Source organism: Babylonia areolata, chromosome 35 (genome assembly GCF_041734735.1).
Source record: "Babylonia areolata isolate BAREFJ2019XMU chromosome 35, ASM4173473v1, whole genome shotgun sequence".
NCBI classification, from domain to species: Eukaryota; Metazoa; Mollusca; class Gastropoda; order Neogastropoda; family Buccinidae; genus Babylonia; species Babylonia areolata.
In genome coordinates this window covers 7,202,441-7,217,440 of record NC_134910.1, presented here as the reverse complement: position 1 = coordinate 7,217,440, position 15,000 = coordinate 7,202,441, and the positions used below count along the sequence as shown (strand labels likewise).

The 15,000-nt window shown below is 43.8% G+C and overlaps 1 protein-coding gene across 1 annotated transcript in view; it reads right to left on the bottom strand.

The window, feature by feature from the left end:
• The window catches only part of LOC143277782 (uncharacterized), a 29,364-nt gene that overhangs the window by 4,551 nt on the left and 9,813 nt on the right, over nt 1-15,000 (bottom strand). Inside the window, exons 2-4 of the mRNA XM_076582683.1 lie at nt 10,640-10,976; nt 7,877-8,020; nt 4,582-4,822 (exon numbers count right to left, since the gene is read on the bottom strand). Of these exons, the coding sequence (XP_076438798.1) occupies nt 4,582-4,822; nt 7,877-8,020; nt 10,640-10,852 (598 nt within the window). The 5' untranslated portion in view covers nt 10,853-10,976. The remainder of the gene's footprint in view (nt 1-4,581; nt 4,823-7,876; nt 8,021-10,639; nt 10,977-15,000) is intronic.

The following is a 15,000-nucleotide window of genomic DNA, read 5'->3' as shown; positions in this document are numbered from 1 at the left end:
TGAGGGCCGGATGAAAAAAAGCATGTCCTTGCTTATTCCACTTCCCTCATTAAAGAAAATTTATTCATTCTCTCTCTCTCTCTCTCTCTCTCTCTCTCTCTCTCTCTCTCTCTCTCTCGTCCAAAGCGTGCGGTGATGACTGTCAGTTTGTGTGTATTTTAAGCTGATGATTGGAAGAGTGTGTGTGTGTGTGTGTGTGTGTGTGTGTGTGTGTGTGTGTGTGTGTGTGTGTGTGTGTGTGTGTGTGTGTGTGTGTGACAGGTTTAATTCTGCATTGTTATCCGTATTGTCATTTTCGGTTTTCTGATGTATAGCTGGCGATGCTTTTTTTTTTGGGGGGGGGGGGGGATTCTGATTTTTTAGATGTCGGGTTTTTTTTGTGTGTGTGTGTGTGTGTGTGTGTGTGTGTGTGTGTGTGTGTGTGTGTTTTGTTTCTTTGGTTTCTTTTTAGTTTTTAATTCTGTGTTTTAAGCTAATTGTCGCAGTATCTGCACCTGTTGGACTCTGAGCGTTGGTAGGCAAGAGAGTGGGGAAGGGACTGCAAAACTCCTCTTCACTGAAAAAAAAAAAAAAAAAAAAAAAAAAAAAGTCACCTGTGCTGGTCAGGCAGGCTAATGTCGGAGAGGAGGGGCCTGCCCAGCATCGAAAGCCTGCTGATCCAGTGCCAGCAACGCTGGACAGGACACGCTGTCTGCATGACAGACAGCAGGATCCCGAAGATGCTACTGTATGGCCAGCTGAAGGAAGGCCACCGCGAACTTAGAAGACCCTGCAAGCGCTTCAAGGACACCTTGAAGACAAACCTCAAAGCCTATGACATAGACATCACTTCCTGGGAAACTGATGCCCTTGACCGCTCTCGCTGGAGGATGCTGTGCTCTAGTGGCACAAAGACGTTTGAAAACAAGAGAACTCTGGCCATTGAGGAGAAGCGTGAGCGAAGGAAGCAGGGCTCAACTTCTGGAGACGTTTTCCATTGCAACACCTGTGGGAAGTGCTGTGCATCCAGAATCGGCCTCTTCTCCCATATGAGGACACACACCGACAGATAAGCCTGCATGCCTACTCATCCGTCGGTCCGACGGGAGACTCCATCATCATCATCGCTGTTTGTGTGTTGTCATTGTTGGTATTGTAATTCGTGTTATTGTTGTTATTGTATTGTATTACTAATTTTTGTCAGATTTCTCTGTGTGAAATTCGGGCTGCTCTCCCCAGGGAGAGCGCGTCGCTACACGGAGAGCGCCACCCATTCATTTGTATTTTTTTTCTGCCTACAATATCTTTTTAAATTTGTTTTCCTATCGAAAAGGGACAACCTTTTTGTTGCTGTGGGTTCTTTTGCGTGCGCTAAGTGCATGCTGCACACGGGACCTCGGTTTATCGTCTCATCCGAATGACTAGCGTCCAGACCACCACTCAAGGTCTAGTGTAGTGGAGGGGGCGAAAATACTGGCGATTGTGCCGTGATTCGAACCAGTGTTTTTTTTGTTTGTTTTTTTTTGGGGGGGTTTGTACGCCTTTAGTTGACTTCGTCAAGTTTTTGCGCCTTATACATATTAGTAGTAGTAGTAGTAGTTCTTTTTTATGTATTTATCTCTTTTTTTTCTCTCTTTCTCTTTTTTTCTCAAGGCCTGACTAAGCGCGTTGGGTTACGCTGCTGGTCAGGCATCTGCTTGGCAGATGTGGTGTAGCGTATATGGATTTGTCCGAACGCAGTGACGCCTCCTTGAGCTACTGAAACTGAAACTGAAACTGCGCTCAGATTCTCTCGCTTCCTATGCGGACGCGTTACCTCTGGGCCATCACTCCTCATATCATTATTGTTGGTGTTGGTGGTGTTGTTGTTGTTGTTGTTGTGTTTTGTGGGGCAATGACTATACAGAGGGAATCCACCTTGTCAGAAGGGTGGGAGAGAGTTGTTGTTGTTGTGTTTTGTGGAGCAATGACTATACATAGGGAATCCACCTTGTCAGAGTTTGGTGGTGTTGGTGTTGTTGGTGTTGTTGGTGTTGTTGTTGTTGTTGTGTTTTGTGGAGCAATGACTATACATAGGGAATCCACCTTGTCAGAGTTTGGTGGTGTTGGTGTTGTTGGTGTTGTTGTTGTTGTTGTGTTTTGTGGGGTAATGACTATACAGAGAGAATCCATCTTGTCAGAGTTTGGTGGTGTTGGTGTTGTTGGTGTTGTTGGTGTTGTTGTTGTTGTGGAGCAATGACTATACAGAGGGAATCCATCTTGTCAGAGTTTGGTGGTGTTGTTGGTGTTGTTGGTGTTGTTGTTGTTGTGGAGCAATGACTATACAGAGGGAATCCATCTTGTCAGAGTTTGGTGGTGTTGTTGTTGTTGTTGTGTTTTGTGGGGCAATGACTATACAGAGAGAATCCACCTTGTCAGAGTTTGATGGTGTTGGTGTTGTTGGTGTTGTTGTTGTTGTTGTGTTTTGTGGGGCGATGACTATACAGAGGGAATCCACCTTGTCAGAAGGGTGGGAGAGAGTTGTTGTTGTTGTTGTTGTTGTGTTTTGTGGGGTAATGACTATACAGAGGAAATCCACCTTGTCAGAAGGGTGGGAGAGAGTTGTTGTTGTTGTTGTTGTTGTGTTTTGTGGGGTAATGAATATACAGAGAGAATCCACCTTGTCAGAAGGGTGGGAGAGAGTTGTTGTTGTTGTTGTTGTTGTGTTTTGTGGGGTAATGACTATACACAGGGAATCCACCTTGTCAGAAGGGTGGGAGAGAGTTGTTGTTGTTGTTGTTGTTGTGTTTTGTGGGGTAATGACTATACAGAGAGAATCCATCTTGTCAGAGTTTGTTGGTGTTGTTGTTGTTGTTGTTGTGTTTTGTGGGGTAATGACTATACAGAGAGAATCCACCTTGTCAGAGTTTGGTGGTGTTGGTGTTGTTGGTGTTGTTGTTGTTGTTGTGTTTTGTGGGGCGATGACTATACAGAGAGAATCCACCTTGTCAGAAGGGTGGGAGAGAGTTGTTGTTGTTGTTGTGTTTTGTGGGGTAATGACTATACAGAGAGAATCCACCTTGTCAGAGTTTGGTGGTGTTGGTGTTGTTGTTGTTGTTGTTGTTGTTGTGGGGTAATGACTATACAGAGAGAATCCATCTTGTCAGAGTTTGGTGGTGTTGGTGTTGTTGGTGTTGTTGTTGTTGTTGTTGTGTTTTGTGGGGTAATGACTATACAGAGAGAATCCATCTTGTCAGAAGGGTGGGAGAGTGGTGACGGAGTTCGGGGGTTGCAGTTTGGTGGTGTTGATGGAAAGAGAAGGATTGATGAGGAGGAGGGACAGTGTCGTTAGAAAGCCCTTTCCTGCCAGAGCGTACTAAAACAGTAAGAATGAAAGGAAGAAAGAAGAAAAAAAGAAGAAGGAGGAGGAAAAGGAAAAGAAGAACAACAAGAAGAACAAGAAGGAGAACAAGAAGGAGGAGGAGAAGGAGGAGGAGGGGGAGGAGAAGAAGAGGAAGAAGAAGAAGAGAAGGAGGAGGAGGAAAAGAAGAAGAATAAGAAGGAGGAGGGGGAGGAGGAGGAGGAAAAGAAGAAGAAGAAAAAGGAGGAGGAGAACAAGGAGAAGAAGAAGAAGAGGAGGAGGAGGAGAAGAAGAACTACTACTACTACTGCTGCTGCTGCTGCTGCTGCTACTACTACTATTACAACAATAAAAAATAAAATAAAATAAAATAAACACCAAGAGCAGCAGTAACAAATCATATAACGTTCCAACCACCACCACCACCACCCCAGCCATCACCACCACCTCAAACACTACAATCACAGCCATCATCATCGACGCAGCAACCACCACCACCACCACCACACCCAGAACCACTACCAAACGAAAACCACCGCCACCACCACCACCACCACCACCACATCCCCAACCATTTTCACAACCACTGCCGGCAAAAACCAAAAAGTACACCACCAATCACCACCACTACAACCTTAAAAAAACCCAAACAAACAAAAACAACAACAACAACAACACCACTACCGCCAACCACTTTTAACCACCACCAACCTAACTCCCCCGGACCCCCCTCCCACCCCGCCCCCCCCCCCTACACACACACACACACACACACACATCCAACCCTCCCCGCCTCCTTCCTTTCAACCAAACCACATCAACCAACCAACCAAACCAACTAAAAACCAAAACCCAACCCCAATCCTCAACACACACACACACACACACACACACACACACACACACACACACACACACACACACACACACACACACACACACACACACACACACACCCCAACCACCACCACCGATACTGCCACCACAATACCACACCACACACACTCACGCACGCACACACACACACACACACATACACACACACACACACACTAACACCCCACCAACACATCAACACAACATCCCACCACCACACACCATCACCCGCACCCACCCACCCATCCCCACACACCCACACCCACACCCACCAACAACCAACCACCACAACAACCACAACACCACCAACAACAACAACAACAACAACGACACTTACGAGCAGTAAAAAAAAAAAAAAAAAAAAAAAAAAAAAAAAATGCACTCACCAGTGACGTGTCTCCACTGCAGAATGCAGTGCAAGCACGTGAAGTTCTCCGGAAGCACGAGGTGAAGGCTCACCAGACCCCCAGCCTGCCCAATGCGGTAGTTGAGGCCCAGGTCAGACTCCCGGATGGGTAAAGGGCTGGCGTCGAAACAGCTCTGGTCCGGGGTGTCCTCGCTGGAGTTGAGCTGGCACAGGCGGAACTCATACTGGCCCAGCAGATAAGCTGCAGAGTCGATCACCACCTGGTGTTGCACGAGAAGACTGGTTTAGCAGACAAGAAAGAAAGGATGGAAGGAAGGAAGAAAGAAAGGAAGGAAGGAAGGAATGAAGTAAGGGAAAAAAGCAAGAAAAAAAGACAAAGATATAGAGAAAGAAGGAAATAAGAAAGAGAGAAAGAAAGAAAGACATACACTAAGAAGGAAAGGAAGGAAAGAAGAAAGAGAAGAAGAAGAAGAAGGAAGTAAGAAAAAGAAAGAAAGAAAGCAAGGAAGGAAAGAAGGAAGGAAGAAAAAAGAGAAAGATATACAGAAAAAAAAGAAATAAGAAAGAGAGAAAGACTTACAAAAAGAAGAAAAGGATGGACGGAAGGAAGAAAGAAAAGAAGGGAAAAAAAGAAAAGATGGAAAGAAGGAAAGACATACCGAAAGAAAGAAAGAAAGAAAGAAAGGCAGAAATGAGAAAAGGAATGAAGGAAAGAAGAAAGAAAAAAGAGAAAGAAAGAAAGACATCCCGAAAGAAAGAAAGAAAAGATGGAAAGAAGGAAAGGAAGGAAGGAAGAAAGAAAGTCGTACAATAGAAAGGAAGAAAGGAAGGAAGGAAGGAAGGAAGAGAAGAAGAAGAAGGAAATAATAAAGAGAAAGAAAGAAAGGAAAGAAAGAAGGAAGAAAAAAAAGAAAGATATACAGAAAGAGAGAAATACGAAACAGAGAAAGACTTACAAAAAGAAGAAAAGGATGGACGGAAGGAAGAAAGAAAAGAAAGGAAAAAAAAAGAAAAGATGGAAAGAAGGAAAGACATACCGAAAGAAAGAAAGAAAGAAAGGCAGAAATGAGAAAAGGAATGAAAGAAAGAAGAAAGAAAAAAGAGAAAGAAAGAAAGACATCCCGAAAGAAAGAAAGAAAAGATGGAAAGAAGGAAAGGAAGGAAGGAAGAAAGAAAGTCGTACAGAAGAAAGGAAGAAAGAGAAGAAGGAAATAAGAAAGAAAGAAAGAAAGAAGGAAGAAAGAAAGGAAGGAAGGAAGGAAGAAAAAAAGAAAGATATACAGAAAGAGAGAAATACGAAACAGAGAAAGACTTACAGAAAGAAGGAAAGGTGGACGGACGGAAGGAAGAAAGAAAAGAACAGATGGAAAGAAATAAAGGAGGGAAGAAGGAAAGAAAGAAAGGAAAGAAGAAAGAAGGAAAGAAATGAAGAGAGAACGAATCAATCACCGTCTGATAAACCTTGCTTCTTGTAATGTATGCATCAATGTAACTTCCATACCTCCACGCAAGACTTCTCCTCCTCCTCCTCCTCCTCCTCCTTCTCCTCCTCCTCCTCCTTCTTCTTCTTCTTCTTCTTCTTCTTCTTCTTCTTCTTCGTTCGTGGGCTGCAACTCCAACGTTTACTCGTATATACACGAGTGGGCTTTTATGTGCATGACCGTTTTTACCCTGACATGTAGGCAGCCATACTCCGCTTTCGGTGGTGTCCATGCAGGGTATATTCTTGTTTCGATAACCCATCGAACGCTGACATGGATTACAGGATCTTTAACGTGCAGTATTTGATCTTCTGCTTGCGCATACACACGAAGGTGGTTCAGGCACAAGCAGGTCTGCACATAATTTTATGTTGACCTGGGAGATCAGGGAAAAAGCTCCACCCTTTTACCCACCAGGCGCCGTTAACGAGATTCGAACCCGGGACCCTCAGATTGAAAGTTCAACGCTTTAACCGCTCGGCTATTGCGCCCGTCTCCCCGCAAGACAACTTGGAACCTGGCAGAATGGTTAAGACGCTCGTCCGCCAATACAGAGTCCGCGAGGGTCTGGGTTTGAATCCCGCTCTCGAGCCTTTCTGCCAAGTTTGACTGGAAAATCGAACTGAGTGCCTGGTGGGTAAAGGGTGGAGATTTTTACGATCTCCCAGGTCAACATATGTGCAGACCTGCTAGTACCTGAACCCCCTTCGTGTGTATATGCAAGCAGAAGATCAAATACGCACGTTAAAGATCCTGTAATCCATGTCAACGTTCGGTGGGTTATGGAAACAAGAACATACCCAGCATGCACACCCTCGAAAACGGAGTATGGCTGCCTACATGGCGGGGTAAAAACGGTCATACACGTAAAAGCCCACTCGTGTGCATACGAGTGAACGTGGGAGTTGCAGCCCACGAACGCAGAAGAAGAAGAAGAACTGGGTGTCTAGTCGTTCGGAAGAGACTACAAAGCGAGGTCCCGTGTGCATGTGCAGCACGCACTTGGCGCACTCAAGCAGAACCCTTGGCAACGAGAGTGTTGTCCTCTGGCAAAGTTCTGTCAATGAAATCCACACAAATATAATTGTATGCGTGCACTCAAGGCCTGACTAAGCGCGATGGGTTTTATTCTGCTCGTCAGGCGTCCCACCTTGCAGATGTGGTGTCGCGTATATGGATTTGTCTGAACGCAGTGACGCCTCAGTCTTTGAGAAACTTCTTCTTTCTTCTTCTTCTTCTTCTTAGTTCGTGGGCTGCAACTCGCACGTTCACTCGTATGTACACGTATGTGCTTTTACGTGTATTAGCGTTCCCCCACCCCACCATGTAGACAGCCATACTCCGTTTTCGGGGGTGTGCATGCTGGGTATGTTCTTGTTTCCGTAACCCACCGAACGCTGACATGGATTACAGGATCTTTAACGTGCGCATTTGATCTTCTGGTTGCGTATACACAAGTGGGCTTTTATGTGTATGCACAGGGTTTTTTTCAATGCCATGTAGGCAGCCATACTACGTTTTTGGGGAGTGGGGTTGCGTGCTGGGTATGTTCTTGTTTCCGTAACCCACCGAACGCTGACATGGATTACAGGATCTTTAACGTGCGTATTTGATCTTCTGATTGCGCATACACACGAAGGTGGTTCAGGCACAAGCAGGTCTGCACATAATTTTATGTTGACCTGGGAGATCGGAGAAAAGCTCCACCCTTCACCCACTAGGTGCTGTTACTGAGATTCGAACCTGGAGCCCTCAGATCGAAAGCCCAACGCTTTGACCACTTCGGCTATTGAGAAACTGAAACTGAAAACTGAAAACTGAAAGACAGCTCACCGGAATGTCGCCTCCCATGTGATACACTCTGACAGGACGTGGGTTGAGGGTGGTGACATTTCCGGCTTCATATTTCCGGGGGGGCGGTTCGTCCCAAGGGTCTCCGCACACCCCGCACCGGCCCCCGTTCTGGCCGTGCTGTCTCTGTGTGAAGAAGGGGTGGGGGGTAGGGATAAGAGGGGATGTGGGTGGCGGGGGGGAGGGGTCAGGGGTGGGGGTGGTGGGGGGGGGGAGATGGGGGGGGGAGGTGGAGGGGGAGGGAGGGCAGACGGGAGAGATGACTGAATTAACATGATCAAGGTCAGACTGACAAGGTGTTGGTTGATATCACTGTCGTTGTTACTTTGTTGTTTTTGTTCTTGTTGTTGTTGTTTCTTCTTCTTCTTCTTCTTCTTCTTCTTCTTCTTCTTCTTCTTCTTCTTCTTCTTCTTCTTCTTCTTCTTCTTCTTCTTCTTCTTCTTCTTCTTCTTCTTCTTCTTCTTCTTCTTCATCTTCATCTTCTTCTTCTTCTTCTTCTTCTTCTTCTTCATCTTCATCTTCTACTTCTTCTTCTTCTTCTTCTTCTTGTTCTTCATCTTCATCTTCTTCTTCTTCTTCTTCTTCTTCTTCTTCTTCTTCTTCATCTTCATCTTCTTCTTCTTCTTCTTCTTGTATTGTGTAATGTGTGTATATGTGTGGGGGGCAGAGGTTGCGGGGGGTTCGAGTGGCACAGCTATGTATATATATATATATATATATATATATATATATGTGTGTGTGTGTGTGTGTGTGTGTGTGTGTCTGTGTCTGTGTCTGTGTCTGTGTGTATGCATGTATGTTTTAATGCATCTCGTATGTTTATATGCATTGTGTTTAGATTTTTTTTTATAGTTTGCTAGGTACATTTTGATGTTTATATGTAACGTGTTATGTAGACCATAAAAGACCTAGAACAGTTTTCTGGACAGAGTGCTAAATAATACCATCATTCTTCATCCTGTGACCTTTCCCAGTTTTTTTTTTTCAAATGGCTCCCCACTGAAGCGAGAATTTGCGTATATCTGCTATTCTTGCTTTCCACTCCGCAGGACCTACATATCTTTCTGACCTTATCAGTGTTTACACTCCCGCAAGAAATCTCCGCTCTTCCTCTGACTGTTACCTTTTGAAACTTCCTCGTGTTAATATACAAGAACCTATGGTGAACGTTCTTTCTTCTTTGCTGCTCCTCACATCTGGAACAACCTTCCTCATCATATCCGTGCATCTGATTCTATTTCTGCTTTTGGTTCATCACTAAAAACTCATCTTTTTTTAAAACCTATCTATAAGCACTCTCAGCTTCCTTGTTCTCCAACACTACCCATGTCAGCTCACTTTGGATGTATGTAGAGTGGGGGGGGGGGGAGAGTGTGAGTTGGGAGCAGGGACGGGATTTTGATAAAGAGTGCCCGTCAGTGGGGTCATGAATGTTTTATGTAACTTGTAATATTTTTTTCTTCCATGTAAAGCGCCCTGAGCTCTTAAAATGAAAGGGCGCTATATAAATGTACATTGTTATTACTATTATTACTGTTATTAAATGAAATTTCCACTCACAATGTACTCCCAACAGTCTGGACATCGAAATATGTTTTGTTTTGTTTTTTAATACTGATAATCCAGTAGTAATGTGAACAATTATATCATACTGTAGCTTTTTCCCCAGTTTGATAAACAGACTTTATAACTTTGTTGATATGAGTTGAGGAGTGGAAAGTTCTGGTGAATGTGAGATTCGAACCTACACTATAAGATTCTCCTGCTGTCTTGGTAGAGGCGTTACCACTAGGCCACCACCACCACCACCCCACTAACCGTGTGATCTTTCCCTGTTTTGACCACACACACACAAAATCTCAACTCACTTTATATCCCCCATACTTAGGACTTGAAATAGGTGATAAGAATTAGTTTGACCAATCAAATCTTTTTTTTCCTTTTTTTTTCTTTTTTTTTTTTTTTTTTTTTTTTTTTGGTAACAGCAATCATATTATATTTTTTCCCAGTTTGACCAGTCAAAGCTCAATATTCAATTTTAATATTAAAAAAAAACACGATTATCTTGTAACCTTTCCCAATTTGACCAATCAAATCTCCATCGTTAATTCTTTTTAAAAAGGAGAAAAAAAGCAATCAGTTTGTTACCTTTCCCATTTTGAACAGTCAAATCTCAATATTTTTTTCCATAAAAACAAGCAATCATTTTGTAACGTTCCCCAGTTTGACCAATCAAATCTCCACAATCTTTTTTTTTTTTTTTTAACAGCAATCATCTTGTTCCCTTTCCCACTTTGACATCTCCATAACTGATTATAAAAGAAACACACACACACACACACACACACACACACACACACACACACACACACACACACACACACAAAAGAAACAACATCAACAACAAAAAGCAGCAATCAATTTGTAATCTTTCCCAGTTTGACCAATCAAATCTCTTTTCTTAAGCAATGATCTTGTAACTTTTCCCAGTTTGACCTATCAAATCTCCGTAATTGATTATTAAAAAATCTATTTTAAAAATTAATAATAATAATAATAAAAGATAAAAAAAAAAAAAAAAAAAAAAAAACACCACAGCAATCATCTTCCAAGCTTTCCCAGTCGACCAATCATATCTCGAGAATTAATTATGAAAAAAAAAAAAATGAAAAAAAAACAGCAATCATCTTGTAACATTCCTAGGTTTGACCCAATCGAATCACCATCCACCATGCATCCACTCACATCAAACCCCCCGCAGTTCACGTGGTCATCCTGGAAGTCGACAGGTGTCCCAAACCCGTAGCGCCACAGGCTGGACCTGGCAGGGGGCTCCACAAGGCGGGAGCCATGTTGGCCTTTACTCACGTGACACGACGTTGCCATGACGACCAGGGCGAAAGCGAGGCGAAAAGGCGGACGACAGGCCTTGGGTTCGTGTTGAGAGCGAGGCGACATGTTGTTGGTATCGTTGTTGTTGTTGCTGTTGTTGTTGTTGTTGTTGCTGTTGTTGTTGTTTGGTATGTTGTTTCGTTCCACTTTGTTATGGTCTTCTTTTTAATCTTCCTTTTTTTTTTTAATCCTGTATCAACAATACACACACACACACACACACACACACACACACACACACACACACACACACACACACACACATGACATATATCCCAGTCAATATTGAAGAACAAATTGACAGAATACTGCATGCACACGTGCACACAGAGACAGAGACAGAGTCAGATAGGGGGTGGGGGAGGGGCACAAACAGACAGACAGATAGACAGACAGACAGACAGACAGACAAGACAGATAGGCATAGATAGAGACAAACAGAGCGACACATAGAAACAGAGAAACAGAGACAGGGAGACAGAAAAAGAGACTGGTTTTGTCCAGATAAAAATGCTGACATTAGAGGCACAGAGACCGAGAGAGAACAAATGAACAAATGTTTTATTGAGGGGTAAACTGGATAAGCTGGAAGCTTCTTTTACACCATGCCCTCCCTCACACACAAACACACACACACACCCACACACACGCACAAAAGATGAAAAAGGAAAAAAAAAAAAATCGGTACGGACACTCGGTGTAGACAGTAACAAACAACAGCAACAAGAGTTAATCACGAAGAGACAGAGAGAGAGAGAGAGAGAGAGGTGGAGAAATAAACAGAGGGGAAGAGAAGAATAGATAGAGAGGGGGAGAAAGAGAGAGAGAGAGGGGGGGGGGAGAGATACAGAGGGAGAGAAAGAGTGAGAGGGTAGAGAGAGAGAGAGAGATGGAGAAAGACAGACAGACAGACAGACAGAGACCTAACAATCGAAATGTAATAATCACCTCCCCCAACACTACCAACACAACCACCACGACTACCACAACCACCAACACTGCCATAACCACAACCACCATCACAACCACCACCACCACCACCACCACCAACACCAACACCAACACCACTAATCAAAAAAATGGTAACATACCTTATCTAAAACGACACACACAAAAAAAAAAAAAAAAACATCTTAGACACACAGAAAAAAACACACACAGGAAACGAAACGAAGTTGTTTGGGTCTATCGTTCAACAGAACTTTGCCACACAACACGATTATATATATATATGTATATACTGCCCATCCCCCCCGCCACCCCCCCCCCCCCCCCCCCCCCCCCAAAAAAAAAAAAAAAAAAAAAAAAAGAACACGCTTGCTTAATTAAACAAACAGGACAAAGAAAAATGTTGCCCATTCGTTTCATTAATTAATTATCACGGGCGTAGTCCAAAGTCAAGAAACGTCGCAGATCTTACACGGCGCAAAAGAGAAATAAAATAAATAAACAAATAAATTAAAAAAAATTAAAAATTTCCATCGGACAACTCCTTTTCAACGCTCAAGGAGCAGTTTAACTCACTCAGTACGGCCAGCCCTCTCTTCTCCTCTACACAGACCCCTCGGATGTCCAGTGGGTGTCTGAATGACCCAACCTTTAGCTTCTGTCGTCAGAATTGTGGTATTCTTTGTCAACAAACACCTCTTCAGTATAAGAGCCTTCCGCTTGCAATATTCTGATGGTGGTAATTGGGGTGAAACGCTGTTAACGTCGTCTCTTTCGCCGTTCGTATGGAGAGAGTTAATAGTGACAGCAAGCGGTCTGGGGAGTGGGAGGGGGTAAGCAGGGTTTGGGGTGAGGGGGTGGGGGTGGGGGGTTTTGGTGGGTGGTGGGGGGGGTTAGAGGAGAGAGACAGACACGTGTGTGAAGAAAGAGAGGGATGGTGAGGAGGGAGAATAATTATTATAGAATAGAGCGGGAAAGAGAGCGAGAGAGCGAGAGAGAGGTGGGGGGCGAGATGAGGGGTGGAAAATAATGACAGAGAAAGAGAGAGGGAGAGAGAGAGATGGGGGGGGGAGAATATGACAGACAGAGAGAGAGAGGGAGATGGGGGGTGGAGAATATGACAGACAGAGAAAGAGAGAGAGAGAGAGAGAGATGGGGGGTGGAAAATATGACAGACAGAGAAAGAGAGAGGGAGAGAGAGGGAGAGAGAGATGGGGGTGGTGGAGAATATGACAGACAGAGAAAGAGAGAGGGAGAGAGATGGGGGGTGGAGAATATGACAGACAGAGAAAGAGAGAGAGAGAGAGATGGGGGGTGGAAAATATGACAGAGAAAGAGAGAGAGAGGGAGAGAGAGATGGGGGGGTGGAGAATATGACAGACAGAGAGAGAGGGAGAGAGAGAGAGATGGGGGGTGGAGAATATGACAGACAGAGAAAGAGAGAGAGAGAGAGATGGGGGGTGGAGAATATGACAGACAGAGAAAGAGAGAGGGAGAGAGAGGGAGAGAGAGATGGGGGGTGGAGAATATGACAGACAGAGAGAGAGGGAGAGAGAGAGAGATGGGGGGTGGGAGAATATGACAGACAGAGAGAGAGGGAGAGAGAGAGAGATGGGGGGTGGGAGAATATGACAGACAGAGAGAGAGGGAGAGAGAGGGGGGTGATCGGGGGTGGAGAATATAACAGAGAAAGAGAGAGGGAAAAGAGAGAGAGGGAAATGGGGGGTGGAGAATATGACAGACAGAGAAAGAGAGAGGGAGAGAGAGGGAGAGAGAGATGGGGGGTTGAGAATATGACAGACAGAGAAAGAGAGAGAGAGAGAGATGGGGGGGTGGAGAATATGACAGACAGAGAAAGAGATAGGGAGAGAGAGAGAGAGATGGGGGTGGAGAATATGACAGACAGAGAAAGAGAGAGGGGGAGAGAGGGAGAGAGAGATGGGGGGTGGAGAATATGACAGACAGAGAAAGAGATAGGGAGGGAGAGGGGGAGATGGGGGGGGGTGTGGAGAATATAACAGAGAAACAGAGAAAGAGTGCATACGACAGAAGAGAAAGAGAGAGAATATCACAGACAGGGTATGACAAGAGAGGGAGAGAGTATGAGAGAAAGAATGAGAGACAAAGATGGGGAATATGACAGGAGAGAGAGAGCGAAAGAGGGAGAAACAGAGAGAGAGAGAGAGAGAGAGAGTATAGCATAAGAGACAGAGAGACTCAGACAGGATATGACAGAAGAGAAAGAGGGAGAGAAAGCGAGAGAGAGAGAGAGAGAGAACAGAGACAGAGACAAAATATGACAAAAAGGGGATATAGAGAGACTGAGACAAACAGACAGACAGAGACAAAGAGGGGGCTGGGGGTATAAAGGAGGACCACCCAGTTGAAGGGAAATGACCCAAGTTACAAAATAATAATAATAATAATGATAATGATAATAATAACAAGAGAGGCAAGGCCTTCACGACTCACTTGTGATGCACTTAAAAAAATCTAATCGTTAAAATGTGTTCTGTATTTGTAATTATAAAGCTTCGCGTTAAAAAAAAAAAAAAAAAAAAGAAAAAAAAGTCCTAACCAGATTCGAATTAATTCCCCTAGCATTAATTACATAGTAATTTCCCTTTTTTACTATCTGCACCAAAACGTTTGCAAAATAAATAAAACTTTCATGCTTAGCAAAAGAAGTTCCTGTTTGAACAAAAAATGATTATAATGACTGCTCTTGTTGTTGGGTCAGAATATCAGATCAAAGTGCCAAGTTTAGAGAATACAAAAAATATAAATATAACAGTAAATGCAGTTTGCATATAATTAGGCTTGATCTTTTATTTTTTGGTGCCCATCCCAGAGGTGCAATATTGTTTTAAACAAGATGGCTGGAAAGAACTGAATTTTTCCTATTTTTATGTCTAATTTGGTGTCAACTGACAAAGTATTTGCAGAGAAAATGTCAATGTTAAAGTTTACCACGGACACACACACACACACACACACACACACACACAGAGAGAGAGAGAGAGAGAGAGAGAGAGACAACCGAACACCGGGTTAAAACATAGACTCACTTTGTTTACACAAGTGAGTCAAAAATTTAAAAAACACCAAGAGAACTTCACACCACCCAAAAAACAAATGTCGGTTGACAGAATAGACAGACACACAGACAGACACACAGACAGAGAGACAAAGAGACACTCGGAGATGGCACAGAAACAATGAAAACACATTGTTTATCATTGGGAGGGGGCGGGGGGGGGGGGTAC